The sequence below is a fragment of the Anas acuta genome, chromosome 10, assembly GCF_963932015.1.
Source record: "Anas acuta chromosome 10, bAnaAcu1.1, whole genome shotgun sequence".
NCBI lineage: Eukaryota > Metazoa > Chordata > Aves > Anseriformes > Anatidae > Anas > Anas acuta.
In genome coordinates, this window is record NC_088988.1 from 21,392,323 (window position 1) to 21,420,272 (window position 27,950).

The following is a 27,950-nucleotide window of genomic DNA, read 5'->3' on the forward strand; positions in this document are numbered from 1 at the left end:
TTTTAACATAACCAAGGATTCTGTATAGAAACACTTCAGATTCGGTGTTGAACAGCACAACGCTTTGTTTGGCTTGTTCATTTCACTACCAGGGCCAGTTAGGGAGGAAAAAAACAACTTCTATTCCTTTACATTCAGCTGCAGCTTATAGAGATTTCTGTGAAAGTGAGGTAAGTCAGAACACCACCTCTGAATTATCAGACTATAGAGCAGTGAATTTGCATCAGTCAGCTCAAAGCTTCCTAAAAAACAGGGAAAAATTAAGTTTAGTTATGCCAGACTGAGTGTGACAGTGATGCAACAGGTTCTGGGAAGGAGGGGACAATGTTATTACAGGAAGGTGCTCCTTTCTCTCAGCATCTCTCCCGCAGTCACATTTTTCTTCAAGTGGAAGGTAAAACATCTCCAGTTCCCAGCACCAGCTCTTTATTTTTTTGTCTGTGCCCCACCCCTCCCCATGCAGACACCACTTCCCTTTTTAGGGTCTAGCAGCTCTGTCTCTCCTACCACTTCTGCTACCACTGCCCCCACACTCTCACACAGGACTCCCACAACCCTACAGCATCTGTCAGCAGCAGGGCAACACCATGCAAGCAGGTTTCTTTCAGTTCTTCATGCTGCTTTTCATTATGAATCCCCCTCCTGTAACCTAAAACAGAGCTCATTCTTAAAGTTCACCCTTTCAATTTTAACAGTGTATTTGCACTATAGCTTGATGTGGAAACCTTATTTGCCTCAGACTTGAGGCCAAAGAACACACGGGCTTGACTCTTAAATCACCTATTTCTTTCCTCCAAGGAACCTGTTTTATGAGCAGCTCATCCTTTACCAGGCGAGCTTTTAACCAGCCACCTACCCTGATTTTGGAGATCATCTTGCTCAGTGTTAGTCAAGCGTTAAGGAACAAGCTGCATTCTCCACAAAAGAATAGTCCAGATTCTCAATACTTCATTCTAGCAGGTTTAAAAATATACTAGAATAGCTACAAGTCCACCACACATATCCCTTCTCTGGCTTATCATTACTAAAGCTGCATTTAAGTCTCAAATAGGAAAGCCTGAGCTATTCAAAAACAAGCTGTGGAAAAAGAATGCAGAAAATGCTGACCAGTGAGCCACAAACATTAAAAAGGAACGCGTTTACAGGAAAAAAAAAATAACAGAAGGTACAAAGTTCCCAAAACATTATCAAATATGGATGCTTCCTCCAAGTATTAATGAATTGTATTTACCTCATCAGGCTTGTAGAGGTTGCAGCTTGCACACACGTTTATTTGGGGGTCACCTGGATGGACCGCACAAACACAAGCTGAGATGAAATATGAGGATAAGCAGTATTTTACTTAGGCCAGTTATTTTGATCCTTTAGTTCCTGAGGCAAGACAGTGGTAGAATTCCCCAGCCTGTGTACTTGCGCCTGAACACTGAACATACAGGGATGTGAGGCACAGAAGTTTATGATGTTTCTTGACCGCAGAATTATAGACCACCACTGTTAACTGCATATCATATACAGTTCATATTTAATGAATTTAATCCATTTTCTGCACTTCTCAATAGGAAAACCAAGTTGCTGCAGGCCAGCTATAGTCTTACCTTATCACTGCTAGAAGCTTAGGGAGGAAAAAAAAAAAAGACCATTACTAGACACATTACTGGCAAAATGCTTAAAAGAAAACTAGTCAAAGGAAAGCTGCAGTGTTATGAGACACAACCAGATTCATTTTCACTGTATCCAATTCTTATTTTCTTTCCTTATCTCACAATGGCTTTTGCTTTCAACTTTCTCATACCAGAGCACAACTGAATTCAGTTTGTGAGCTTATTCCAAAAGCAACACCATCAGACAAAGTTTACGAGCCATTTAAACAAAACAGACTTGTATTTACCTAAAATACTGCTTCAGTCTATTACAGTGACGATATAGGATTAAAGAAGTAGTAGTGTTCAAGATGCACCACTGAAGACTTTGCAAATATTTAAGAGCACTGGAGTAGGAAGAATATGGTCATCATTGTCTGCTGCAAGGAAGCCTTTCCACAGAGCCAGTAGGAACATTTCTGTTCCTACTCATTATGCTGCTCCTAATAGTTTTTCCAGGACAACACTTCAGCTAGTCAGCACATTGTATCAAAGTAGTAGCAAGATCTAGATTTTCTTAACATCATGCCTGGCAAACTACAACTTGAGTTTTAGGAGTTTCCACAATCTACCTGAACTGGATAAATGCATACAGCTGGACTTAATTTAGAACTAATCTCAAGAACAGCCTCTTCCTTCCCACCTAATGCTTCAATACATCTTTAGGAGTATTATCTGATACAGATTAAACCCAAAAGGTACCAGCAATTCTAAGTAGTCACAAGTGGCTGAAATAATATCCCTTTTCCTTCTCAGATACTTTCAGAGAAACTGAGCTCCAAGATCCTTGTGTGCTACAATGAATAGCAGCTTCAGTGAGGTGTAGCAGACTTTGAATGTGGCTACTACACAAATGCATTCTTTAGTTGGGATTAAATTTAACGCAAGTCACACAGGACTCCAGATTCAAAATTAGAGCTAATCCTTCTTCCACCTGACAATAATTAAGCCATTACAAGACCTCACTTACAAGGTCAAAATTATCTTGTATTTCTTCATTCCAGCAAGGAGCCAGACATTATTGACTCATCACTTCTTGACTATCAACACACAAATTGGCAGAGAGCTGCTCAGCACACACTCTGTAGTAACTTGGCAGCCTACCATGGAAGTTAAAAGGTAACTTCTTCCACAAGTGGCAAACCTGCAGCAGAAGCTACCTGACTTGTAACTAGGTCCAAAAGTAATGCAGAACAAAAAGTTAATGGAGCAAGTAACTGATTTCCAGAACTACTGAGATCCAGAAGAGAGTGTAGTCTAGACAGACTCTCCAAACCAGGCTCAGCACCTTAAAGCTGGTTTGCCTGGAGCCTGCTCCTCACAGCCAAGTATCTTGCCTACAGCATGCACAACACCAGCATGACATGGGAGTGGGTCACACTCCCCCTTCTTGTAAAAATAAGTTCTCACATCTTTTAAGTTACTATCACATCAGAAAACCATTCTGTTAGCCACAATCATCAAGGCACATGTAGTAGCACATGTTATGACAAGAAAGTTCTCCAGAAGTCTGCTTTGGCAAAAGCACATCAAGGATAATAAAGACAACATAATTTCATCTGCTCTGCAGTGCTCAACATCGGTTATATTTGTTGTTCTAGAAGGCTCAGATGTACAATAAACACACAAGAGCTCACTGCTCTTTGCAGTAACAATTTCAACATATGTGCAAGGGCAGTCTGTGAAATATCATTTTCACTGGTAAGAAACTTCAGTGTTTTCTACCCCTTCTGGCATATGGTTATTTGACTCCAGCTATCCACAGCCATTCTGGACTGCATACTCACATTTCTTATCGGCCTTCTCAAAACAAAACAGAACAAAAAAAAAAAAAAAAAAAAAAAAAAAACAGAAGAGGCGAGAACAACGCAAACTCTTTTCCTCAAGCACCTGCGACACTCGTGCATACCCAAAGCACACACCACGAAGCAAGGCAGGAAGCGGGAAGCGCACATAGCACAAAACCACCGCCCGCACTGGCGTTAACCCCACTTCAGCAGTGCTCCGTGAGCCTGGGAACGGCGGGATAACCGTGGTCACCCACTGGGGCCCTGGGGCACGGGTACAGCGCTCTCCCACCGCCTCTTCCTCCTGAGGGAGGAGACTCCGGCCCTGGAGCAGGCCGCGGCGGACGCCGCCGCACCCCCCGGCCGCAGAGCGACTCGCAGGCCGCTCCCGGAGTGGCAGGGCCGGGGGGGCTGCGGGCACGGAGCGCGGCGCCGCCTCGCCAACAGCCCAGACTCGGAGCGCCGCCGCCGGCCGCCCCCCTCCCCCGGCCGCTGCACGCCTCAGCCGAGCCCTACCGGAATCCAGGGCGGGCCGGGCCCGGCGCGGCGACGCCGCACGAAGCCAACGGCCGGGCGGTGGAGAGCGAACGAGGAAGCGGGCGGGCAGCCTCGGAGTCGGAACCTCCGGAGGCGGAGTCTGTGAGGGCTTATAGGGCCGGGCCCAGCAGGCCGCGGGCGTTCCCTGCGCCGCGCCATGTGATGAGACAGCCGCCGGTCGTCCTCCGGAGCTTTGGCTTTTCCTTTCATAGGCGGGATGAGGCGGCCTGGTCCCACTGCACGCCGGCGGTAGCGGGCAGGGAGCGATGCTGCCCGCTTCCCCGACTCCCGGAGGCGCCTGAGGAGCCGTAAGGGGATCCGGAGGAGGGCGCGAGGGAGCCGCCCCTCGCCATGCCTGGTAGTGCCGGGCTCCGGCAGCTGCCCGGTCCCGGTCCCGGCAGCGGGTGAGGGCGGCGGAGCCATGGTGAAGGAGGAGTGCAAGGCGTTGTTGGATGCGCTCAGTAAGGTGACCGCCTGCTACCGGCACATGGTGCTGACCATCGGCGGCACCTCGGACTCGCAGAACCTGCGCGAAGAGCTCAAGAAAACCCGGCAAAAAGCCCAGGAGCTGGCGGTGGCCAACAGGAACAAGCTGACCGCGGTCCTGAAGGACAAAAGTGTGAGTAAGGAGGACAAAGCCGAGTTCGAGAGGCTATGGGTGATTTTCTCCACGTGCCTAGAGATCCTGGAGATCGACATGAGGAGGGCCCTGGAGCTGGGCCACGAGTTCCCGCTGAACGTCCCCAAAAAGCACCTGATACAAACGGGCATGAGCGGGGGAACCTCTGGCGTGGCCGCTAGGGCGATGAGCATCCAGAACATGAAATATGAGGCTGAGCACAATATAGATGTGGTGGATTTGAAAGACCTAGAAAACGAAATCAATCAGGTAGGAGAAATGATGTATGAGATGGAAATGAAGGTCAGTGTCCCTCAGTGGACGGTAGAGGCTAAGCAAGACCCTGGGGCTGAACTCAAATCCACCATCAGCATGGGCGCATCTTCTATTGGCATGATCTCTGTGGAGGAAAATAAATCCTTCTGTGATATCAGCAAAATTCTAGCTGGGATTATTTTCTCCGCTGTCCTCATTATTGCCATTGTCCTGGCAGTGTGCGTGGTAAAGCTCTCTTAGGCTGGTGCAGGCTCTGACAAGCAGCCCCCATGGCTGCCTGTGAAGCGCTTCATGCCTCACATCTTCTCAAAACGGGTCACCCGGGTGAGCTGAGAATTGAAACCTAACACTTGAAAAAATAAAGCAAAACTTTTGTCTCTCAAAATCCTAAAATGCACAGTTTCTTTCTGCGTGCTTTTTGAAGAAAACAGATCTAAATCAGCCTGCAAATAGGATGTATTCGTTTGCTGGACTTGTAACAGTTAACTATGAAGTATCAGGGTATTATCACTACTGGCTGTAACAGGGATTTGTCTGCTATTAATAGATCACTAGTCTCAGAAGCATGTACTTTTTGTTCCCGAATAGGCTTTGCTGTTTGCTGCTGCTCACTGTTTACAGTATTTGGGAGTAACACAAATTTGGAGGCTAACAAAGTGAATAGAATGCACTGAGATTTTTTTCATCAAATACGCAAGATATTATTTCAGTGGACGAAAGGGGAAGGATGAAAACCCCAATAAATGAATGTAAGTGTCTATTCTGGATAAGTTAATGATTAGGGAAAGAGAAGGCGAGGAGGAGGACTGAGAAAACAAAACAAGCAATGTTCAGAAAATACTGATGGGAGATTTAGACTGCATTGTACAGAACCCAGTTACGTGGGTTGGCACAGCGCACACTAATGACTAGTGGCTTTCCACATCCAGAGAGGAAAAAGGGAGAGTTGCATGTTCAGAAAAATACCAGCAAGCCTCATGGTTCTATTCCATGTTTATCATGATTTTATCTTCCCCTGCAGAAAGTCTAATTCCTGCTACTGTTTCAGATTCTTTCTGTAGAATGAAACTGTCTGAACATCACAGTTAACTATGAGGACAGGAGCAGTGAATCCACCCACAACAGATGCAATAATTTTTGAAAGTAGTCTGGCAAACAAAAATGACGTAGAGCTAAAGCAGACCTTTCTAATCGTCCCAAAAGAGATTCTCTCTTACATTGACGGGCAGGGATTTTTCCCTTTGTATGTACAGTCACATTTCCACAAAACCTTTGAGTTCTTTGCAGAAATACAGACAAAGCTAAAACAAGAAGTCTTGGTTTCACATTTCATTCATGTCTGATTAATCATGTGGGAAAGAGGAAGTCTGTAGGATTGGACCCATAATTGGTCCCATTTAATGCACTACAGGTTTGGGGGATAAATGCAAGAGCAGCAGAAAACTTTTCCAATGCTTACCTAAAAATTGTCAGTGATGAAATGTAGAACTGGGGGGGATACTAACTTTGCAGAGAAGATCTATTATTGTCTTGAAAAAAGACCCATGTGTTGTGTTCCTTTATTATGTAACCTAAGGAGATTTGTTCTGTTCATCTAAATACACACTATCAATTCCAAACTCCACAGGCAAATAAAGGACCCGAAGACGTGGGGGCTTTAATAGATAATTACTCTGCCGCGCTGACTATTATGGGCACATTATCAAAAAGTAACAATCAGATGTGTCTGGTGATGTTACTAGACAATAATCTGTAGGTTTGTTAAATAAAATTATGTTGTCAACACTTGCGAACAGCTGATCTTTTTGAGTTGAGAACTAACCAATATTAAAAACTGTACCAGTTAAGTTTTTAGAACTTAAGAGAACTGTATTTGTGCAGAAAAGGCGAGTAACAAATTTGAATCTAGTCACTTGCAGGTGAGAAAAAAGAATGTGAAATAGAGGCCTGATTTAAAGGCTAACGACTATCATTTCTGTGAAGGATAATGTGAGTTTTGCACATTGATCCAGTCTAAACCTTCTTCTCATGGAAATCCACGGTTTTGTAAAACTCCACATTTTTTTTTATGTATTTCATTCATTCCATAGGATGTGTTTTGTAAATAGCTAACTTAGGTTCTTAGAGATCCCCAGCAGCACTCTTACCAGGCAAGTCTGTTTCTATCAGTGCTACTGCTTTAGTCTGTCTAGACATAGACTAGATGTAAAAGCTGTGCGTTGATTTAAATGTCAGGATCTCCTTCACAATAATATTGAGTAAACATGTTTATGGAAAATAGAGCAAAAGCTGCAGAAGAATGTACAAATTTTGACTGCCACCACTAGTCACTAAGGATTCATGGATATTTTCACTCTTTGCACTCTCCTGTTACTTAGTTTACATGCAGGTGGATCAGAAGTTGGACTTTATTCTGCACTTCTTGAAAAGCTCATATTCCTTTTGAAATCAGATCATTTAACAACATTTCTGAAAATCCAAGTAATGCAAGTCTAGTTTCTGGTGGATAAGTAAATGGTAATATCTACAGCATTGATTATCTTGTATTTTGGTATCCTACAGTGGGTATACTGTTTTAAAATGGCTATTTTTGTAGAGCTGTTTTTAAGACTAGGTAATATAATCTTCAAAAGCAAGACTCAGTGAGTTCAGAAGTTGTAAATTTTCAGTCCATGGCATTTTGGGGTGGGGAGGATCTTGAGTAATACAGGACCCAAAGACTTCATATAAGTAGCCTATAATTATGCAAGTTGTACTTCATTTGAGTATGCACATGATTAATATTTAAAGGATTGAACCTTGGAAAAATATTGTATTTTCAAATCTTTAGACAAAGCTGATTGTGGATTTATTCATCATAAATTTGTTCCTAAAAATCTGTATTATCTCATATTTCAGCTATGTGAAATTAAAAGATGAAGTAGAATTGTAACAGAGGATTGGCACCATCTAAGTGGATAGTATTCCTGCTATTAATTTACTAATAATAAAAAAACGCACTTGATACACACTTGATACAAGTGTACATTCAATGTGACAGGGTTCAGGCACTAGAGCACAAAAAATCAAAATCATATGAAGCCACTACTGCTCAAAGATATTTATGTTTCTTTTAAACTAAGAAGTAAAGAAATGTGCTAGATTCACAGCCTTAGATTTTTCCCCACTGGAATGCAACTGGAAGGAGACTAGAAATGCTGTTTTTGTAGGTGAATAATGTGAAGTCAAACTTCAAAATACTCTATATTTAGCATGATGAGAATACAGATACTCCGGTGCTGAACAGTGAACGAGAATGATACTGTATTTTCACTACAAAAGAAGATGCTGGTTGCTTAATTTGAATCTTACTCCGGTTCTTTTGTCCTTATTTATAGGATACATATGTTAACTTTGCTATATACTAAAATCTTATTACTGACATGAATTACTTTGTGTTTTTTTTTGTTTGTTTTTTTTGCCTGTGCATGGGTGGTATTTTCTACACTTTGAATAAAACTTGTTACTGTCACCATTTAACTTAAAATAAAGTACATTCTTGTAGCTTATTTGTCAGCTTGCAGCAGTAATTAAAACCAAACAAAAACTGAAATATTGACACAGCTTTTCAATTAATTCTTCTAAAGAAAAAGTTCCTATTTCAACCAAAGGAATCAAACTAATGCACAAAGTCCTCACGCTAAAGTTTTCTTTAAATAAACATGCCCTTTTCACACACCTGCAGATGAATATATTAATATATCTTAATTTATACTGCAGGGAAATTGGACATTTGAAAGCCAAAAAATCTCTGTCTTAAGAAACAGCTACAACAACATTCAGGATAACAGGCATGATGTTGCCTTCGGCACTGCTTGCTCAGTATTGTTGATTAAAAACAAGGAAACGTTGGCTTTGGAAACTGAAAACTAGAGAACAGACTAGGCTAGACTAACAGAGGCTCTTGTATTAGGATCCAAACTCTATTCTCATTCATCCAGCAAAGCGTGCATTTGCTTTAACAGAAGATATACACAGTTGAAGGAGTGATATACATAATTAAAGGAAAGTGAAATTTGGTCCTGTGGTATTGATAGCAACAAAGATAACAGTTGTATCAAACTATCAGAACTGAGTCTGTTAAATGCAGCAATGTGTGATTTTATTCCAGGACTCCCAGTCTATCAATGTAAAAAAATTGCACACAGTTTTTTAATTTGCTACTAAAGTGAACACAGAACCAAAAGTAAAGTGACAGTCTTCAATGGAATGTCACTTTAAACTTAACAGCTTTATGAATGTGAAATAAAATTAGTTTCAAAATTCTTTGCATAAAGCATGATTTTTTTAATGTGAATGTAGTTATTTAAAAACTGAGTAAACTGGTTGATGTCATTAGCTTTTGGATTCAAAATGAAATACATGCTTATTGTTTGCAGTCTGAAAGGATTGATTACGGGCTTTCCTTTTCATCTTATATAAGGTTTCTGTTGTTTATGTATAGTTTCCAGAAATACATTAAGTGCTAATGGAACTCCTAGTAAACATATTTACCCTTCACAGATTTTCATTATGTAAAAAGTCATTCTGAAAGACCAATGGATTATAGATCTCTAAGTGCTCTCTCTCAATGCGATTATGTAAGTCTTTTAATGCAGGAAAGGATCTAGACAAAATAGCAGTCTACACGTGAGCAGCATTTGCTATGGTAAGCATACAGTAAAAGTGGGATTAGAAAAGAGTGTTTTTTCTAATATAAAATTATCCATATGTGTTGAGGGAGGGACAAGCTAATGAAAAGAGATGGATATATGCAAATAGTATCTTCATCTTATGTTAGCGAAGTATGCTTTTTGTTAAATAGGACATAACTGTATCAAAATATTAAGCTATGGCTTCTCTATAAGAAGGTAATGTCTTAAATCTAGTGAGACCAAGAAAATGTAGTATCTCTAACTGGAACTGGCTACCTGTTCTCTGATTAACTCAGTACAGAGTAGGAGTAAAAATATTTTGACTACAGTATTTTGACTCCTTTTGATACAAGTTGATATCAGTTCCAGTCCAAAGACAGCCCCTTTTCTCTCTGTTTCACACTATTGGGATAAAGTGGTCACAGAAGGCTGGATTCTGCCATCCATTCTGGCAGCTAGCTGTTGCAGTGTTGTGATGCAGTTGGAAATGCAACTTAATCATCTATCACTGATTAAACCTTTAAGAAGGTGAAAAGTCATGCAGCATTTAACCAGTGTGAAGTCTCCTCTGCAATCTCCTATATACAGCCATGGACAAACATTGCATGCTGGAAGCTGTGTGACTAGAAGCCATGTAGGCAAATATAAATAAAATTATGGCATTTCTGAAATTCTGTGAACTGCAGAGGCTAGTTAGCAAAAGCAATTGTGTTGTTCTGTTCTAGTAATTCTGTAAGAAAATCTGCTGTGGTTTTCCTAAGCAGTAGCAATGTGCTTCCTGAGCCTCTACAGTGCTGTTTGTTTTTTGTTTGTTTGTTTGTTTGTGTTTGTTTGGTTTTGATTGAATAGTGTGTTTTCTTTTATTTATACTGTTATTACATAACATTGTTTATCAGATACTACTAATAACGTCTCCACCAAATTATACAAACAAATCCTCTAAAAGCTAGTTCTAATTCAAGTGCACTGTAAGGGAAGTCACAATCAGAATAAATACATGAGCTGTGCCTTTCACCTCCTTGGAACTTATTTTGGTAAATTTTTCAAGACGTTAAAAAATTCAATGAAGTATATGATCAGGCAAGTCTGTCTCTTGCACACAAACGTTCAAAGAATATGTACAGTAAAACTCATTGATGTGTCACCATGAAGGAATTACACAGCCTAAAACATGACTTTGAAAATCATGTTGTTGTTGTTTTGTTTTTAATAAGAATAGTACATGACATCATACAGTCATATAATTGTCTTAGGAAAAAATAATTATTTAAGAATTCAAATGCAATTCCTTTGTACAATCTTGAAGAAGCCATATATATATACAGCATAATCCTTGGGGGTGGAAAGAGCGAGAAAGATGGAAATGAAAAAAGACAAAAGAAAATATTTAACTATTTATACCATATAAAGTGACTGAGTACCTGACACACCAAACATGATACTCTCTTCACAACTTAATCTAATACACTAACTGGATATGTAACTTTATATATAAATACATGTTGCAGGAAGCACGGCTGAAAGCACGACAGACACCAGTAGTCAGATCATGCTCCATTTTCTTGCCTGAATTTTGCGTCGCATTGTGATTACTTCCTGCTTTTCCAAAAAGCGCTGTAATAAATCTAGGGCTACTTCGTCCTCCATTTTCCTGTTATTCCTGCACTATGGCAATATCCTGCACTATGTCAATATCAAAAGGAAAGCGTGCCTTACCCTGTAATCAGTCTGCAGCCTTTGCCCTGTAGCCCACGCAGATGGCGAACTGTTTATTTCAGGTCTTCGGAGATGACACACCAACCGTTGTAGTAGTGTTCGGTCGCTCTTGACCCCCCAGTTGCTGCGTTCTGGTGCCCCTCTGCTTCAGCCACCCTTTGACAGGTCCATGTTCGGGCGCCACTTGTCAGTTCACGGCTGAAGGAACAATGCAGCCAACTCAATATGAGTGATAAAGCATAGTTCAACTTTATTGTCCGGATAGCCTAACTTTTATAGTGAACTTAACAGGGGCGGACAGTGTTTCACACAAGATTATTGGTCAAAAGCACTCAGACAAACAACTACAAGAAAGAAAACAACCCCACCTGCAAGAAAACAACCCCCTTGTGATTAGCAGTCACGTAGACCTTGTCCTTGAAGCCAGAGGCTGGTAACAATATTTTTCTAAATTCCTCAATTGGGTGATGTAGGAACACTGTCATGGGAACTTCTCATAGTTGCCCTGGTAGCTTGGTTTGCTCAGCTACAGCAAGCCATGGGATTTTTGCTGTTTCAAAAAATCCCTCAACAAATACACACTGGAATTCTAGGTCTTAGAAGGAGTGGTCTGAATGATTACTTATATGTGCCATCACTACTCATCTGAAATTACATGTGCAAAGACTACTCATGTAATTAAAGGCTGCAGGATTAGAAACATAATTTCAGTTTCACAAGAAATGTAATCCATTAAGCATCTGTTGGAAGTAAAACATTTGCAATTGTTAATACTATCTTTACCCTAGTTTTCTGATCTGTTTTGCTTTGTTGGTATTTTTTTTGTCTGAAGGTAGCTATAAACCTTATAAGGGTGCTATAATTACCAGCCTGCATCTTCTATATTTGATATTTATTCATGTTTTGGATAATACTTGGAAAAGTGTACAACGAATTCTTTATTTTTTTTTTTATATTATTTTGTGAGTCCACCTATTCAATCTGTTACACGAGCTTAAACAATCTAAAAGTCTCCTGTATTCCCTGCCTACATACTGCCCATAATGCAGGAAAGCCCAGCTGAACACAGAATGCCCCTGTGCTGGAATGGTTTTACTCCAGCAGTGGCATAAACTAGTATCCTCATGTTAGGACTGGCATTCCTGATAACAGAGTATTTTTCTAAGTACAGTTGAGATGAGCTCAGCATTTCAGCAGAATATGTTGAAGAAAGAAGTCATCCAAGTTGGAGATGAAAAGAAACATGCCTTATAGATAACCTTAAATCTAGTTTGGCTTTAGGACTTTTTCCATACTCCTTTGAGCTTTCTCCAGCAAGTTAAATATAGCTCTGAGAGAGGAGATGGATGCACATTCACAGCACTTCGGTTTTGCCTTTCTTAGTAGAAAGGGGACAAAACATCCCTTTGCACCATAGGCTTTTGTTCAAGGAGTTTCTGAGTGTCAGTTGGTTCATCCTCAGAACCTCCTGCCACCCCCAGTACTGATAACTGTGTCAATTAAAGACTTATATGCTCATATACTTCTGGAACTTTGCTTGAGATGGTTTCATCTTTGTCATGAAAGAACACTGAGCTACTTCTTCTAAGACAGTATGAAAGGAAGATTAAAAATTGCCATCAATAGTGTGAATATGCTTACCCTTAGGCAAGGGATGTCACCCTGCTTAGGGGGAAGAGGTACCTTACACACCCCAGGACTGTCTGGAAAAATGCAGTAACTGGAGTGGAGAATAATCCATTTGTCTTAACCCACACTTGCACTTGGCTGTCTGGTCCCAGAGGACTGCTCCAGATGCTGACGACAGACATAAATAATGCTATAACCACACAACTATTTTTCTGCTGCAATCCTTGTATTTTATATGTTTGAGGGTGCAAACAGCACTGTGTATGCCATCCACAAACTGCATTTACCTCTCCATACAAGAATGCCTATGAAAGTTGATCTGTCAAATTTTTTGCTGTATAGCAGTGAAGCTGGAGGAATTGTCCAGGATATTGCTGCTTGACATACATGTATGAGCACTGGCAAGACTTTAGACTTCTCTGAGCTTAAAAAAAAATAAATAATAATAATAATAAAATATATATCCTGTATAGAAACTAAACAACATAATCACTATTCTCTAGTATCAGATATTCCTAGATGTTGTGAAATACTCTTCCAGAAATATTATACATCACATTTTTGCCATAGCAAGACAGATTTGTGTATGTGCTGGTATTACAGCTGATTTTAAAGTAATGCTGTTTGTTATTACACAACTACTTTCTACTTAAAATGCCTTTATGTGGTAATTACCTGACATAACGGACCTTAAATCTTTTTGATCAGCAGTCAAGCTCATTGGACATTAAATCTTGGAAAAGCTCAGTAGTTTATTAATATTTCACCATTAAAGCAGCTTTTAGACAAAGCACATTCCTAACAAGGTGCATATTTAACTCAATAAAATAGACTACAAGTACAGAATACAAGCAAATGCAAGGCAGACTCCATGATTTTGGGTTCAAAATGCCTTACAATAGGAAATAGGAGCAGCAGTGGACCTCACACTTCCATTGTCTAAGGTTGTAATCACCAATGAGCAACACTGCTTAAGTATGAAAAAAGAGGCCACAATTACAAGATGGTTTTTGCATGTACGTTCATGAGGAAGGAAAGGGGAGACAGAGGTTGAACTTGAATGTTGTCTGGCTGTTTCACAGATGGTGTTCTGCCTCAGTTTTAGTATAATCAGCTGATTATACTAAATCAGCAGAGTCAACAGTTTCTTGTCACACTTGGTGCTACGAAGCGGAATAGTGGAATAACTGTGAACTGCAAAGTGCCCCAACCCCTACTTTCCCAAATAAATTGCCAGCGGCCGCCGTCAGCCGCATACCTGAAGCTCGTCCACGTTACCCTCAGCCTGTGCCCCGTGCCACCGCCCGGCGAACCCTCAGCTTGTGCCCTGTGACACGACCCCGCGGGTTAGGACCCGGGGCGTTGCTGCTGCCGCCTGCCCTGCCCTCAGCCCGTCCCCGTCCTCTCGCCGCGCTTTGCAGCGGCTCCTCCAGGCGCCCAGGCGGCGCCTCAGCGCCCCAGCCGCCGCCGCCGCCTCCCACTCGCCGCCGGCCCCGCGATGAACCCGCGGCTGCGGCACTGGCGCGAGGCGGCTACACTGCTGCTGGCGGCGGGCACGGGTGCGCGGCCGGGGCGCTCCGCGCTCGGTCCCTGCGACTACGAGGTGCTGCTGCTGAAGCGGAGCTCCCGCAGCGGCTTCGCGCCCGGCGCACACGTCTTCCCGGGCGGCCTGGTGGAGGCGGCGGACTTCTCGGCGGCTTGGTTGGGGCTGCTGCCCGCCTCGCCGCTCTGCGGGCTGGGCTCCGTGAAGCCGCCGCCTGCGGGCAGCGGCCGGGCGCCGATCTTCGCCACGGACCGGCGGCAGCTGGGCTCGCCGCTGCCCGGGGAAGTCGCCTTCCGTATCTGCGCCATCCGGGAGACTTTCGAAGAGGCGGGGATCCTGCTGCTGGCACCCGGGAGCGGGCCGGGGGAGAGCGGCGGGGCCGGGCCGCTGCCCGCGGAGAGCCTGCTGTCGGCCGCCGAGGTGGGAGAGTGGCGGCGCCGGGTGCGGGAGGATGCGGGCTGCTTCCTGCAGCTCTGCCGGCACCTGGGCTGCGTGCCCAACATCTGGGCGCTGCACGAGTGGAGCAACTGGCTCACCCCGGTCGGCAGGGCCGGCCCCGGCGGCCGCCGCTACGACACGGCCTTCTACCTGTGCTGCCTGGGCGAGCGGCCACCCCACGCCTCCGAGGACGAGCGGGAGGTGACGGCCTGCCTGGTGAGAGCGCTCTGCCACCTTCCCGGGGCGCTGCGGCGGCAGGGGTCCCCTTGGGGCGCAGGCCAGCCGCTGTGCTCGCTTCCAGTACAGGCAGGGCAGGTGAAGAGGTGGTCAGATGGTGAAAAGGACTAGCCCTCACCCTTCCCTCCCCCTCCTGACAGGGATCCCTTAAGGCGTGAGGAAAATAAGTGTCTCCCTCTTCTGACAGTCCTCTCCCGCTTGCATTCCTACTTCCATTAGTAACTTCGGTTGCCCCCTTTAATCAAAAATGCTGACAGACGAGGATTAATTTCTTGAGGACCATTTCACATGAATTTCCTTTACATTAAACTGTCTTGTCTTGTTTGTTTGTTTTTTAAAGTGTTTCATATCGGAACATTTACACCTTGAATTACTGATTTTTTGAAAACAGATGACATCTAAATCACTTGCTACGCAGTCATTTGTGCAATACCAACAGAGTGCTGACACCATACAGTTAACACTCAGTAGGCCTAGAGAGATCCGAGTGGTATGTGCTGTGTTTCAGGGCTACAAAAGCGCCTAATTTTGTCTTTTGTAGAGTTAGTTGGAATACTATAACTAACATACGAAGTTGTTAAGATAATTTGTATTATTAAAACTGGTTTCAGAGCTATATTACTTCTGACTTTTTTATTTTTTTAACGGAGTAAAAGAGTAAAGACTGCTCATGAAGTAAAAGACAGCTCAGAGTCAGGTACATTTGGGTATTCACATTTTAAAAAAAAATCTAAAAAGTATGAAGGTAAGTTAAAAGAGAAACCTGAAACTTCCATAAAGCTTTACCTAATCTTTTTGGTATTACTAATGTTTCTATGTTTATGTTTCTATCAGATCTTGCTATATAAATTTGAAAGCACCTGAGATCTTATCTTTGAGAGAGTTCATGGTATAATTTTTTGTTAATAATGGCAGAAATGTACTGCAACTGTTTTTGCACATATTTAAATTATCAGAGTCATCACATGAGATGAAATGAAGATTAATAGTTTATAAACCCCATGTTTATTAAGCAGGAACAGTTGAGTATCCGTGCTCTAAAAACAATGTGCACTGGAAGTACTGGTAATTTTAATTAATCCTTGAAGAAGCCATAGCAAACTTTGTTGATTGAATTCACATTGAGCTTAGGGTTTTCTGTTGATTTCAGTAGACTTTTAATCAGGTCCCAGAAACCAGACTTGTAGTCTCCAAATTTTGCATGCCTGCATTTAATATTAAACGTTATTTATTCTTATAGGAAAAACTTTTACAAACTGCTTTCATTGTGTTTTGTAAAAACTTTTTGAATCTCTTCATGGTTATGTTCTGGTATAGTTTATGCATGGCTCTTATTGTGTTCAGATAACTTAGACTGTTTCACGCTCTTTTTCTATAAAGACTTCCTTGCAAACAGCTTTTAAAGTTGCTGATAATTGCCATCTGCTTACGGTACTAATATTTCAATGCTTACTTTGCTCTTACAGTGGTCATCACCTCCAGAAGCCATTGAACTCTTTAAATCTCGAGAAATATCACTTGCTCCCCCTCAGTTCTATGAATTGTGTAGGCTGTGCAACTTCTCTTCACTTCATGAATTACACAAGTTCAGCTCTGATCGAGCTCTAGAGGGATGTGAATGTTGGATGCCTATAATGTTAACTGCTTCAGATGGCTTAATTCAGCTATTACCAGGTAAGAAAACAAATAAGAGTTCTTTTAAGTACATAAAAACTTTGGAATTGATACATACTCAAGCCACGTGACAAACTAGTCTGTAAAGGTGAGGAAAAACTCTATTAGAAGTCAAGTCACTGCATTTTTGTCCTTCATTTTTTTCTTCCTCTGATACAGTTGGTAACAGCTACCATCAGAGACAAGCTACTGGACCACCTGGGCAGCACAGTCTTTTCTGTTCTTGCTCATAATTTCTTTGTTTCATATGTTTGATATTAATATGTTGATTTATGAACAAATTCTGGCATTTCTCCTTCTGTAGCCTGCCTTTGTACATTCAGAAAAATCTTTGTCTTGTTCTCCATCTATTATACAATCATATATATATATAAATTCCCACCTGACAAGACATCATGTTAGTATTAGCAAGAGCACTGAATATGTGCCCTGTGTGTTTGACAGACACTTTATCAATTTGTGGCTGTATCTTTAAATACTAAAACGTTTGGAGGCAATTTACTTTCATATTGTCAAAATCTATTCCCACTGATTTTCACGTCTTAATAAATATTTTAAAAACTGATAGTGTCACTCAATCAAAGGCTGAAAAATAAGGTAGGCATTGTATATATAAAAGCTGGGTTTATCTTTTTTGTTGTTTTTGTTAACAGGAGATGAATTATACCCAGAAGATCCAGATTATACAGGGGAAATGAACACAGTCATGTCAACAGATAAGATGGTTGAAGATCTCATGAAAGAGGGTAGTACGTTTCACAGGATAGTAATAAAAAACATAAACAGTCTTGCTCTCTATGTTAACATTCAGGCAAAATATAAGCATATGAATCCATTGATGATAAACACTGATTGTTCAGACTACAATAGTAGATTGTAACATTTTGGTTTTAAGATAGAATATATTTAACTACATGCATATTCACTGTGTTTCTCATCCTTATTAACGGTTGCCAAGTAGTTAGGACAAGAGACAAATATACCATTGCCCTGCCACAGCATTTCATATCGTTGTGGGTTGGAGATTTATGTGTACTTCAATCTTTGAGTCTTTGAAACTTCAAAGTTGTGTCAGGTATGGTGTAAAGAAGCTACAGAAAAATTAACACAACTATCAACTTAATTAACTGAATAAACTTTAACGTGATTTGACAGTGATTATACTGAACAATTAGCATCTTATTCTACTTACATAGGAATAATGGAATATGCTGTAATGCCATTCTGTTGGGTCACACAGGTCTTTTTCTCACTGAAAATTAAAGTACATCTTATGTTCAGAACAAGTATGTTTTGAGTTCAAAAATTCTTTTACCATGCTTCCTAAAGTTACCTGTTTGGCAACTGTAATCTGTGTCTAGAAATTAATGAAATTCATTCATTTTCTGTTAACATATTCCAGTCTACCTTATTTTAATTGAAAACCAGTGTATATGTGTATATATAGATGTCAGCTAACATTCACTTATTACAAGGAATATTTATATTTGATAAAGCTAAATTGTTTCTATTAATGGCAACTTATTAAAAACTTTACAGTTTCAAAGGTAGTTGTGATATTTTTATTCATGACATTTTTTTACCTTCAAGCTGATAGGAATTTAAAAAGAAAAAAATAATTTTTCAGCTCCAAAAAGATGCCACCAACTTCAGAAAAATAAAATACTGCCTTGGAAACGCCTAATTCCACAATTCAGTATTCCACATTTTGCTTCTTAAATTTTTTACCTAACGTATCTGTGATATTTAAAGACTTAAGAGGAAGGACTGCTATTTTTTTTTTTTGGTCTTTTTATTTTGTGGCTGGTGCAATAAGTGGAATATATGGAGCTGTGATGTGGTATCTTCCTTATCTGGAAGAATAAGAAGGAATTATGACTTAAAATTATCCAATAAAGCTGTTCTGAAAGCTATGTTCTAACTTTTGTTCTGTAATTTAATTCAAATAAAATCATCTGTAATATTTTCACTAAGTTGAATTGGTTTGTAGCATTCATTTCTGTTAGAAAAATATGTACCTATTTATTCTCTTCTTTCTGAATGTGCTCAGATGGTTCTTGGTTGCAGACCCTTGCTGAAACTTCTATACATCTGCTATGTATGGGTTCTATGAAGTAGTGTATTATGCTTAATATCTCCTTCACAATACTCTGGCTGATTCTTCTGAACATGAAGACAGGAAAATTAGAAAAATGGAAAGTGGAAGAAGCAAATATAGTATCCTGTATACTATCTTATATGATTTTTAGCTTTTGGACATAAACACTGGCCACTGTAGTACTATAAATATAAGAGGGAGAAGCATGCCTAGGACCATAGTTGCTGGAGAGCTATCTTGATCATTATTTATTGGTCTGTACCTTGTGGTTCTAACAGGTTTTTGTTGTTTTTGTTTTGCTTTGTTTTGCAGCAGAAGGTGGCTACTAAGAAAATATTTTGTGGAAATAAATGATTCAGCAACTTAAATATAGGTTGGATTCTTAAATAAGTGTTCTACAAACCAGCATGGTCCAATATTTATTCCTATACTAGCCGTATATAATTCAAGTTCTGCTGTGTGTCGAAAGCAGTTACTTCAATATTAAATCTATCTTCTAGGTCAATACTCTGCCTCTCCATCTTCAGATAGGCTGCTGTCACTTTTTTTTTGTCACTAATAAAAGCAAAATGGTCCAGCAGGGGGAGCTTAAAGGCCGAAAAAGAGCTTGAAGGATTTATATAAAAAAAAAAAAAAAGCAACTAAAAGATGCTCTTTTACCTAGAAAATGAAGCTAATCATCAAATAGAAGCATTTATGTTTTATAATGCACATACTGTAAATATCTTATATTATTAACTTTAAAATATTGATCATTAAAGCTGTAGTTTCAAAATAATGAGCCCCTCCAAGTATGGGCTGCTGCCCAAGAGGTGGGCTTTACTTTCCAGCTTGACGTTTCATCCGCTTGAGTTGGCACCTTGCATAAAGCTAAATCAGGGCCGAAAAAAACATTAAGCCTGAATGGAAATGGGAGTGTAGGAGAGGAATAATAATAATGTTGCTACTTTGTCACAGAGCTTGATATAAGAATGAAGTAACACTTCCGTAAGGGCCTGAATGTCAGCGGACATTTCGAACAGCTGACTGTGTGGGGATGCATGTATTTTTTATCATTAGTAGAACACCAGAGATGTGCCTGGTGCCATTGTTCCCCAGCTGCCTCCCTTAGACCTTTCAGACATACACTGCACTTCGGACTCGGGGTCTGGGAAAGCCCACCTGAAGCAGGAGCAGCAGGAAAGCACAGAAAGGCAGGACTCTCCCTGCTCACGCCCACTGACACTCCTCTGCCCTGAGCGAGCCGAGGCCGGCTCCGCGCCACCCCCTACCCGCGGCCTTTTCCCGCCTCTAGCCGCAGTACCTCAGCCAGGCGCCACCGCCTCCCCCGGAGCCACCTGCGGGCGGCGCACGCGCACTGGGGGGCCGCGGGCGGCTTCTGGAGGCTTCTGAGGAGTGCGGGCAGCGCGCTGAGGGTTGCGCTCGGGCCTCGTGGCTGTGGGGATGGTGGCAGTGGCTCGGGTAAGGCTCGAGTGGAGCTGGTTCTGCCAGCTGAAGAGTACTGCTTTGACTTCTGACTTCTGAGAACTTCTGAGACTTATGTCTTCTTTTGTTAGCTGCTCATTTGTGGTGTGAATTCTTTGAAGCGGTAGGCTAAGCGCTGCTGTGATGAGGGGTGTTGTGATGTGTGAGGCTGTATTGAAATGGCACACAAAAGATCTGTTCTGCTCCAGTATAAGTGTGCTGTGAAAAATGAGTAAAAATTTCTGTTACATTAAGCTTATTGGTGAATGTTGGGATTCGTGTCTTTGTTTTTTTTTTTTTTTTTTTTTTTTTTTAAATTATGTAAGTTTTTGGTGTTTTGCTGTCTATTTGGTCAAGTAGCTAGATTGTAGCAGCCCCAGTCTTCAAGATATTTCTGTTGGCCTGTGGATGTAAGGTAGTGGGCTATGAGACAGGAGAACAAGTATGTTGTGGCATGCTGAAGATGGGTGTGGTTGTATGTGAATAAATACGGATGGTGAATCCTCATTGGGATTCAACATAGAGCCCTATTAAGAAAGCTGGCTAGAAGGCTTCCATACATGTAAATCAGTTGTCTGTGCTAATGCTGCTTACATAAGTAGCAAAAATATGTAGGCCTGCTTTAGAAGTACACTTCTTAGATGTGCTTTAGAATAGTTACATGTCTGTTGCTTTCCCTCCAGTAGCGTCAAAGAAGACTCAGTAGCTGGGCAGCATGGAAGTCTTCATACTACAGGTATGATGGTATTTTTAAAAGTTGAAAGGCTTGGTGTTTATTTCAGTAAAACTATAGAAGTCAGATTTACAAATAAGATTATGCCTTCATTTCTGTTCAGCAGTCATTTCTTACACATTGTGGGGTCATTGACAGATTATATACATTTTCCCATTCTTTCTATGTGTTTATCTTGGTTTCCTCTCAAAAGAGATTAGTAGGGATGCAGCAAAAATCTAAAATGGAAGATACCTTGTGTAATCTTAAATTGAACATGGTAATAGGTTTCTAATTTTAAAGAAACTGGCGGTTTTACACATCCTCTGAGACTGAAGAAAAGCCTGTCAGTGATTTGTTTTTTTTTTCATTTTCTGAAAATACTGTGAAAGTAAAATGTTTATATATGTGCACTTAAGTCACTATATTTAATTTAACAAACTTTTAAAATAATGATTTTTACCTTTCAGAATGCATACGTCATTAATTGCAGTGCTAAAGAAACAAGTTTAGAAGTCATTTATTGAACTGTCTGAACATGAAAGATGTATTATGCCTGTTAACATTCTTTATGCTGAATATCTATTCCTATAATGTAAGGGGCCATGCTGAAGGTTTTAAGATTCCTGTTTACTGCTCAGATGCTCATGAAAATACTCTATCACTTCAGCAGGGGATAATACTACTTGTTTTTTTTTTTTTATCTACTGTTTGCACCAGATTGAAGATCCAAGCTGCTTTTGGGTTACTATGAAAGGATGTGGGCCGTACATAGTTGATGAAATAGAGTATAAAAACTTGAATGCAGAAATGAATCAGTTCTATGACAAATCTTGTGAAAATGTGGACGAGGTAAAGCCAGTAACATTAGAAAAAGGCCAGGTAAAGACATTGCTATGTTGTGTGCATAAAAAGAATAAAAAGAGATTTTTTTTTTTTTTTTTTTTGGTTTGGAGGGTGAAGTATCCAAGTGTATTTTTTTTTTTTTTTTTAAATATTGCTTTGTAGTAGAAAAGGACATCTATGTGGTTTATATCATATCATCTTGTCTGTAAGCTTTATCACTAAGGAAGCTGCAGTACTTGCAGTTTATAAAGTAAACTGGGGCTGTATTGTAAACACCGTTTTCTTGCCTCTAAGAAAACTGACAGTGATGTTTGTTCCATTTACAAGAAACTTGTTTTGTTCTTTCTTTTTCAGATTTGTGTGGTTTTCAGTGAAGAACTGAAATGCTGGTGTAGAGCAGTTATTAAATCAATCATGTACTGTGCAGGTCATTATCAAACAGAATGCTTTCTTGTGGATTATGCCAAATACACTATTGTTAAAACAAAGGAGTAAGTGTTTTTTTTGAGAGTGTCACTGAAATGTATTTTGTTGGCTATCAGTGTTTATTTAATTTAATAGTCACAAGGCTTTGGTTAAAGTGAAGTGTGGGTCTACAAGAAACTGCTAGATGTGTGATGGGCTCTGGTCAGTGTGGATGCAAACCAGTCTTTGTTTTGTTAATTTTTTAAGATGTTTTCTTTCTATCTTTCTTTTCCTTAAAGACTTGAAACTGGAATAGTGTCAGTTTAATATGATTGAGATTTGTGGTTATCAGTTAACGTTACCGAAACACACCTTATTAAGGGATAAATAAATAAAACCACTATGAAACCATAGGTTTCTAAAATCTTAAAATGTGTCTTAAAAAATCTCTTCCAGCTTTCAGACATGTTTAAGGTTCATTTCTTTACTAAAATATTCAACTTCATGTACAAGGATCTTTACCAAGTATTTTTGTAGTATTCAACAAAATTAAGAAATCTTATTTAAAATATTTTAGAATAAATATTTTAAAATCTTAAGTTAAATAACATTTTTAAATAGATTGTGCCTGTATCAGAGAGCAACTTTATAATGCCAAGTTTAAAATACGTTCTAATAGAATTAAACACATGATATACTGCTTTTTCGTTATGAAATAACTTGGAACAAAAATGATAATTATATGGATCTTAAAAGCTTGGTATAGGTGGTGTCCTGCTGGTTACTAAATGTCTCCCATCAAACCATTTATAAGGGGTAATTACATATGGATCAAGGCTATAGTGATAGCTATACAAAGATTTATTATTATTTTTTTAGGGAAATGAGTATAGTTAGTATATTAGTTATGTTAGTATATTTATTAATTTCCTTCTTACTGATTTTAGTCATACCTGGCTTCTCACTTAGAGGTAAGAATTGCCAGATTGTGTATATATAGTGTATGAGGTCTAAATATCATGAAAAGACTTTAAACTGTACTGCAAACCTTTCTGAGGTTTCTCTACTAAATGGGAAGTGCAGTCATATTCAGGGCAAATGTGTTTATTAATTGCTCCTTACAGGACCTGTCTTAGATAAACAAATAAATAAAACAGGGGTTCCAGGGCGTTTCACTGTAGGAGCCAGGCTTCTAGAAGAAATGTGTTGTTGCATACAGGATAATGAAAGCACGTGTTTGAAACACCACTGCAGAATAAAGTCTGCTCTGTAAAATGAGATTATTTCTGCTTTGTTTTTAAGTGTTCGAGTTGCAATGAAAGCATTTATGCAAATCCCATACAGAGCAAAAAAATGTAGATTGCATTGCACAAAGCCAGTGACGTTGCGTGTCAACTTTTGTGAAGACACAGCAAAAATAGTGTAAGTAGAGTTTAATAATTGTATTCTAGTCATAAATTTCTTAGGTGTGAAATTTCATCACAATGTTTTGTTTGTTTTTGTTTTTTTTCTTCAGAGGATACTGTTTGAATAAGAACATAGGAGATAAGATGTGGAAAACAATTTATTTTTTACAAGAGCAATTCATAAACAGAACTTGGCTAATGATTTGGGTTTTATTATTCATCTATTTGAAACTTCTGATGTTTATTTAGAAACTAAGAAATTCAGACAAATTTTTGGCAGTTAATGCCCTTCATCTGCAATCCCAGAACTGTGATTCCAGCACATGAGCTTCTCTACTAATTGATCTGTGTGCAGTTTCTTACAGGTGCTCATCTTATTTCTTACAATCCTGTTTGTGGCCATTAGACATTCTGCCTGAACTGAAGTTCTGTTCATGTATAAACATTATAGATAGCTTTGGTTTTCCCCATTATATCTGTCTCCTTGAAATACTTAGGATTCTTGTTGTACTTTCCGTATCATGTTTATGCCAGTTTTGAAGGAGTGGAATAAGGTTTTCCCTGGGATGTAGTGGTAAAGAAAAGTGCTTGTATGTCCTTACTTCGAGTTGTAGGATGTTATTGTCAAAGACCTGCCACAACGTGGCATTATAGCAAGTAACCTATCTTGATTTATGTTGTTAAAGAATACTGAAAACTACATGTAGTTTGACTGTTACGTTTGTTTTTTATACTGTCCTTTGTAAGGAGGAATCAGTATTTTACCTAGATACTCTAACAAAACAAATACTAGTTTAGTTAGGATGGAAATAGCATACATCTTGAGTGGGCCATCTTTGTGAATTATCAAAAGATCACTAAGTTCTCTACATATATTTACTATATTTTATATTTTTGCAATGCTGTACATTTGATTCTTTCTTTTTTTTGTATTTGCAATTGCTGAAGATGGTAAAGAACTTAATTTTCTGTTATAGACATTAAAGTCTTTACAACGTTTGTAAAGTGCTTGTTCAAAACTGGTCAATACTTATTTAAAGTAATTAATATGTTCTACAAATGGGTTCCCACTCTATTTCTAGTTAATCTGTTTATTTTTTTTATTTTTCCCTGACTGCCTTATTTTATGTTGGGTGTAAGCCATCATACTTTGACAAATCAATATCTAGTAATTTTCAGGCAATTCATTTTATGAATGAACTGAAACATCAAAACTGAAATTACATTCAAAGATCATGCTGATGTTTCTGTTAGAGACAGTTTTTGAGACTTAGCATGAACTGAGAACATTTTTTTTTTGAATGTGCCTCACTTTTCAGATTATTGTTTGAAGTTTTGATGCTGTGGGATAACTGGTTGCGTTTATTTTCCTAGGCCAGCCCAAAGATGGGATAATGCTGCTACTCAGTATTTTCAAAGTCTTCTGAAAGGTAAATATGCTGTCAAAATCATAATTGGCCCTTCTGTTTTGGGAAATAAGTTGTCAGAGAAATATAGTACTGGAATATATATTTGATTGTACTTCCTTTTTAATTTTCACAGCATTCTAAAGAGAAGGGAGTAAGTCAATTTTTTTTGGTGTGATTTGACTTAGCCAACAATGTGTGTAGACTTGCATCTTTACCACACTGCATAAGTTGTTAAAGTTGACTAGGTGGTTGCCAGTTTGGAATAGTTTCTTTCAAGAGCCAGTTTGGAATAGTTTCTTTCAAGAGCATTTATCTTGGAAGAAACTATCTTCTGTTCAAAGTAGTTACGTAGTGAAGTAGAAATGCTTGTTTTCCAGTCTGTTGTCCTTTCCCATGTGTGGTGTTTCAGCAGCTCATGTAGTCTTTTCCATATCCAGCATTCTTTTTTGGTGTGAGAGTGCTTGTTGGCGTTGCTAGAAAAGCAGCCCTTTACTGTTCTTGTCTAACCTTGTTTATGTGCCTCTACCTGAAAAACAACCTACCTGCTTATTTGCAAGTACAATACATAGATATTTGAGGAGGAGAGGATGAATTTATAAAAACAGTAGAGTCTTTAGGCTCTTAATTTCCCATACTAACGGAACATGGCACTTTCATGATTTACAGGTTTTCACACATCTAAGTGTAATGCATTATTATGCAAAGTAAAGGTCAATAGGAAGCAATAACAACATGGAACTTGATTTCACAAATACGCATAAATATATAAATAATTTCAGTGTATGACTAAGTCTAGTTTCAGTGGACAGGTCATGAATGCTTTTCAGTTCTCAATCTTCCTTCAATGACTGAGGACAACTTAATTTTTTGAGCTCTGTTAATGCCTTGTTAGATTCTTGTTTCATTTAAAAGTTACAACATTTGTATTAATTTTTCTTCAAAATAATAGGTTGCATTCATTTAATCATTATTTCTGTTTTTGTATAGCTTGAAAAATACTGATAATTGATGCAGGGTTAATATTTCTCCTTCTTACTACTACATTTAGCAACTACGCAAATCAAAGCCAAGTTATGTGCTGTAGAGGATAATACATTTGATGTTATTCTTTATGTGACAATAAAAGATGAAAAGGTAAGATACTTCTTTATCTGCAAACCTATTTGTATGCTTTATTATGTAAATAATAACTTTGTAATCAGTTTAGGACTGAAAAGCATTATCTGCAAGTGAGTTTTGTCATTTGCCAGATGCAGTAGAAGCTAAATCATTAACTTATTAAAGGTATTGTTTTATGATTGTGTTGATGTAACTCTCTGGAGGTGTTCCAGGAGGTAGAAATTCCATTTTCATTCATGTGTACCTTTATTTTGAAGGTATTGGCAGGTAAGCGAAGTACAAGTCTGTAGCATTGCACAAAGATATCTTGCATAACAAAAACTACACGTTCTCATAAGAACTGCAAATTTAGGTTATTTCATGCAAATTTCTTTTTGCCCTTTCAAGTTTTTCTTTCATTTTTAGGAACTTCTGATGAAGGTAATTTATTTTATGAATTTATCATTTACAATTTGGCTTGTTTTAGGTCTAATTACAACTGTTAGAATTACAGGACAGGGTACAAGAAAAATCACAAATGAGGCTCACAGAAAATGAATGTTGTGTTCCCAAAGCACTTTTCCTGCTAACTTGGTCTGGTGAAAGGCTGAGCAGCAATGGATACCAGACAATTCTACTCACTGCAAATTCATTCATCTTTTTCCTCATTGTCCTAATCACATTTATTTCAGCGACGTGTTAAAATTTGAAGTAATACATTAAGTTCTTCACTGTTTAAAATAAATATATTTTTTTAAAGAGCAGATAACAAAAATTTTAGGGCTATTAATATTTTATGGAACTTGAATTTAAACAATTTGGTCCAAACAATGTATTAAATATGTAAGAAATGTGTGAACACTAACATTAGTGTTAAAACCAGAGCACTTTCGTTTTAAAGTGGAATTGTTGGAGATAACTTTAAATGAACTAGAATTATCCTGGGTGAGGTGTTCTTGTATGGTTTGGTTGGTTTTTGCTATTCCATTTGATTACCTGGAGCTGTAATGCACAGCTGTTTTGGAGGTCGTGACAATGAACCGCGCAGTAAAACTGTATGTCTTCTAGAATCTGGTATCTGTTTTCAAGCATTATAATATTTTCTTTGCTTAAAACAAATATTGTCTTGAGGTTTTTCAAGAAATATTTGATGTTATTTAAGCTGAATTACTCTGCATTCTACTATGAGATGTTCCTTTAAAATTATAAATATACAGGAAGCAACTCAAGTGGACAGCTATGTGAATTATTTACTGCATTTTCACACCTTTTGTGTTATATTTAGAATATTTTGCAACTACTTCATTCAAATGTCATTAAATACCAGTTCATACTTGCTTTGGATGGGGCTTTGAGCAACCTGATACAGTGGAAGGTGTCCTTGCCCATGGCAGGGGGGTTGGAACTAGATGATCTTTAAGGTATGTTCCAAACCAAACCATTCTATGGTAAGACTGAGTCCTCAAACCTTCAGGGGAAACAATAGCTCCACTTGTCAAAATATCTAACTTCTGCCAATAATCTGCTGTAGTTACTGTCAGACTTAAGTAGCTGTAATGTAGTTATGAAATAATTCACTTGCATCTGCTTGGATCACTCCATGTTAAAGGCTGTTAACGCTGTGGCTGTGGTCTTTGCCATAGGCAATAACTTTGAAGGTACATATAAAGTCTAATACCTTCTATCCATTCAATTCTATCAGCTTAAACGTTATCATAGTTTAAAACTTCAGATATACCCTTA

The 27,950-nt window shown here is 39.2% G+C and overlaps 4 protein-coding genes across 13 annotated transcripts in view; 3 read left to right on the forward strand and 1 right to left on the reverse strand.

Annotated features, from left to right (window-relative positions):
- ANKRD27 (ankyrin repeat domain 27) overlaps positions 1-11,433 on the reverse strand; it is a 49,987-nt gene extending 38,554 nt beyond the window's left edge. For 2 of the 6 annotated variants that reach the window (XM_068693943.1, XM_068693949.1), the window contains exon 1: positions 3,944-3,963. The gene's annotated coding sequence lies outside the window, so the exon portion shown is untranslated. Of the gene's footprint in view, positions 1-1,231; positions 1,424-3,943; positions 4,074-11,248 lie in introns of those variants that run through there. The other 4 variants (XM_068693945.1, XM_068693946.1, XM_068693948.1 and 1 more) reach the window with 4 other exon arrangements.
- RGS9BP (regulator of G protein signaling 9 binding protein) lies at positions 4,063-8,407 on the forward strand. The gene has a single exon (XM_068693972.1). It carries the CDS (start codon positions 4,386-4,388, stop codon positions 5,097-5,099), a length of 714 nt encoding a protein of 237 aa, XP_068550073.1. The 5' UTR covers positions 4,063-4,385; the 3' UTR covers positions 5,100-8,407.
- A 2,877-nt stretch (positions 11,434-14,310) lies between the features above and the next one.
- On the forward strand, positions 14,311-18,748 carry NUDT19 (nudix hydrolase 19). Its single transcript, XM_068693970.1, has 3 exons — positions 14,311-15,074; positions 16,562-16,769; positions 17,423-18,748. The coding sequence occupies exons 1-3, from the start codon at positions 14,376-14,378 to the stop codon at positions 17,647-17,649; spliced, it is 1,134 nt and encodes a 377-aa protein (XP_068550071.1). The 5' UTR covers positions 14,311-14,375; the 3' UTR covers positions 17,650-18,748.
- Positions 18,749-19,654: 906 nt separating this feature from the next.
- The window catches only part of TDRD12 (tudor domain containing 12), a 28,945-nt gene continuing 20,649 nt past the window's right edge, over positions 19,655-27,950 (forward strand). The window contains exons 1-7 of one of the 5 annotated variants that reach the window (XM_068693938.1): positions 19,659-20,328; positions 21,015-21,067; positions 21,764-21,925; positions 22,244-22,380; positions 23,597-23,716; positions 25,075-25,130; positions 26,158-26,243. In XM_068693938.1, the coding sequence (XP_068550039.1) occupies positions 21,047-21,067; positions 21,764-21,925; positions 22,244-22,380; positions 23,597-23,716; positions 25,075-25,130; positions 26,158-26,243 (582 nt within the window). In that variant the 5' untranslated portion in view covers positions 19,659-20,328; positions 21,015-21,046. Of the gene's footprint in view, positions 20,329-21,014; positions 21,068-21,763; positions 21,926-22,243; positions 22,381-23,596; positions 23,717-25,074; positions 25,131-26,157; positions 26,244-27,950 lie in introns of all 5 variants that reach the window. The other 4 variants (XM_068693939.1, XM_068693937.1, XM_068693942.1 and 1 more) reach the window with 4 other exon arrangements.

Excerpts from the sequence above, each read along its gene's own strand:
- RGS9BP (XM_068693972.1), top strand. The coding sequence starts at position 4,386 with ATGGTGAAGGAGGAGTGCAAGGCGTTGTTGGATGCGCTCAGTAAGGTG.
- NUDT19 (XM_068693970.1), top strand. The coding sequence starts at position 14,376 with ATGAACCCGCGGCTGCGGCACTGGCGCGAGGCGGCTACACTGCTGCTG. Across the intron at positions 15,075-16,561 it reads GGGAGGTGACGGCCTGCCTG|TGGTCATCACCTCCAGAAGC; the intron begins GTGAGAGCGCTC and ends TTGCTCTTACAG. Across the intron at positions 16,770-17,422 it reads CTTAATTCAGCTATTACCAG|GAGATGAATTATACCCAGAA; the intron begins GTAAGAAAACAA and ends TTTTGTTAACAG.